The sequence below is a fragment of the Lolium perenne genome, chromosome 2 (genome assembly GCF_019359855.2).
Source record: "Lolium perenne isolate Kyuss_39 chromosome 2, Kyuss_2.0, whole genome shotgun sequence".
Taxonomy (NCBI): domain Eukaryota; kingdom Viridiplantae; phylum Streptophyta; class Magnoliopsida; order Poales; family Poaceae; genus Lolium; species Lolium perenne.
Window position 1 is genome coordinate 225,113,542 of NC_067245.2, and position 2,246 is coordinate 225,115,787.

Sequence of the window (2,246 nt, forward strand, 5' to 3'; positions counted from 1 at the left end):
ACTACACGTCCTTCTACCGCCATTTCGGCATGTAGGAGGACGCTTAGTTTAAGTTTTAGTTTGCCAATCGCCGAATTCAAAAATATGTACGAATTCGGCCTAATTATGTACGAACTCTATATGTTAAATATCATTAAATTTCGCTTATGTTTGAACGAACTCGCCAATTTTGTCTGAATTCGCCGTATCATCCTGGGATCGCGGCTGGGAAGCTGGCCCTCCCCACGCCATTTTTTCGTCCAATCCGAACGAAATTAACCCCGGATTTCGGCGTGGCAGGCCCAACGAGTGGGGATGCTCTTACTAGATTTAAAACCACCTTCACCCTGACAATGCATAGAGCTAAACCTAGCCTTAGAGAAGGAATGCAATCCTGACTTGACACTTTATGAGTGTGTAATAATGGTAGTCACCTGATAGACCCATTGTAAATATCTCAATTATATTAATAGAAAATGACATAGTAGGGAGTCTTTTCCTACTGTATTTGTGTCAAAAAAAACTTAATTTCCATTCGACTGTAGAATTAGCAAAACCAAAGAAAAATGGCAATGGCTTTGAATGATAGAAACCTATAACATTCGTGTGAACCAAACATGTCGCCGCGATTAATTCTCTCATTCACAAGAGAGGTCGCCCGGCCGGACGCCGATAGCCCACGCGTTCATACCATCTCCCGTGTATAATTCAGCAGCTTCCCAACCTACCCGCCATTGAAGTCCTATCCTCCTACCACCACCCAGCGGCCCCTCGATCCCAGCCTGAGAAAGTAGGAATGCTCGTCAGTCGTGACTCACCTACGCGCCACCGGTCCAGCACAAGCTCCGCCCTGCCACTTCCCACGCCGGTGAACGTACAAATACCCCAAGCCGGACGACGCAAAACTGCACACGTACCTACCCGTGCCCCGACGTCGCGCGTCGCTGAAGTTGCGCGCCGCGCACCGAACAGATCGTCGACAACAATGTCGTCGGGCGCCGCGGCCGAAGCCGGCGACGAGGTCGTCCACGACTTCTCCCCGCTCCTGCTGGTCTACAAGAGCGGCCGGCTCGAGCGGCCGCTCGACATGCCGCCCGTCCCGCCGGGCCACGACGCCGCCACGGGGGTCGCGTCCAAGGACGTCCCGCTCTCGCCCTCCTCGTTCGCGCGCCTCTACCTCCCGCCCGACGCTGTTGCAACCAAGAAGCTCCCCGTCCTCGTCTACTTCCACGGTGGCGGGTTCGTGATCGGGTCGGCCGCGACCCCCGCGTACCACCGCTGCCTCAACGACCTCGCCGCGGCCTGCGGCGCCCTCGCCGTCTCCGTCGACTACCGCCTCGCGCCGGAGCACCCGCTCCCCGCCGCGTACGACGACTCCCTCGCGGCGCTGAACTGGGCGCTCTCCGCCGCCGACCCGTGGATCGCCCAGCACGGCGACCTGTCCCGCGTCTTCCTCGCGGGCGACAGCGCCGGGGGCAACGTCTGCCACCACCTCGCCATGCGGCAGGAGTTCCAGGGGAAGCTCCGAGGCGTCGTCCTCATCCACCCGTGGTTCTGGGGCAAGGAGCCCATCGGCGAGGAGCCCCGGCCGGCCGGGAACAAGGGAGGCGTGGAGGAGAAGGGCCTGTGGGAGTTCGTGTGCCCTGATGCGGTGGACGGCGCGGACGACCCCCGGGTGAACCCCACGGCTGCGGGCGCGCCGGGGCTGGAGAAGCTGGCCTGCGACAAGGTGATGGTGTGCGTGGCCGAGGGGGACTTCTTGCGGTGGCGCGGAAGGGCCTACGCGGAGGCGGCGGCGAAGGCGAGGGGCCCCCAGCCGGCGGTGGAGCTGTTCGAGTCGGAGGGCGTCGGCCACGTGTTCTACCTGTACGAGCCCGCGTCGGAGAAGGCCAGGGAGCTGCTCCAGAGGATCGTCGCGTTCGTCGGAGTGGAGTGAGACTGTGATAGGCTGACCTCATTGTGCGCCCTGGTGCAAGAAGATTGTGAAGCCAGGTGGAAATGTGAAAATAAAATAATTGGATGTTTACAAGATTGTGTGTCTGCAGTATTTTGTGAGGTTTGAAGATAGCTGAGCAAACATGTTGTGGTTGGGAATGTTCAATGCGCCCGCCGGCAGCTCGGTGAGGTCACAAATTATTGCTTCCATGCAAATGCAGTTGAGGATTTTATGATCGATGCATATGGAGGGCTCCTTTAATTTAAATGATAGGAAAAGGGACTGCTGAGCGTCCCCCAGGGTATTAGAATTCTAATCCCCCGGGTGGACA

General features: G+C 58.0%; 1 protein-coding gene across 1 annotated transcript; it reads left to right on the plus strand.

Annotated features, from left to right (window-relative positions):
* Window positions 1-714: 714 nt before the first annotated feature.
* LOC127335054 (probable carboxylesterase 2) lies at window positions 715-2,008 on the plus strand. Its single transcript, XM_051361644.2, has one exon. It carries the CDS (start codon window positions 776-778, stop codon window positions 1,913-1,915), a length of 1,140 nt encoding a protein of 379 aa, XP_051217604.1. The 5' UTR covers window positions 715-775; the 3' UTR covers window positions 1,916-2,008.
* Window positions 2,009-2,246: the final 238 nt, after the last annotated feature.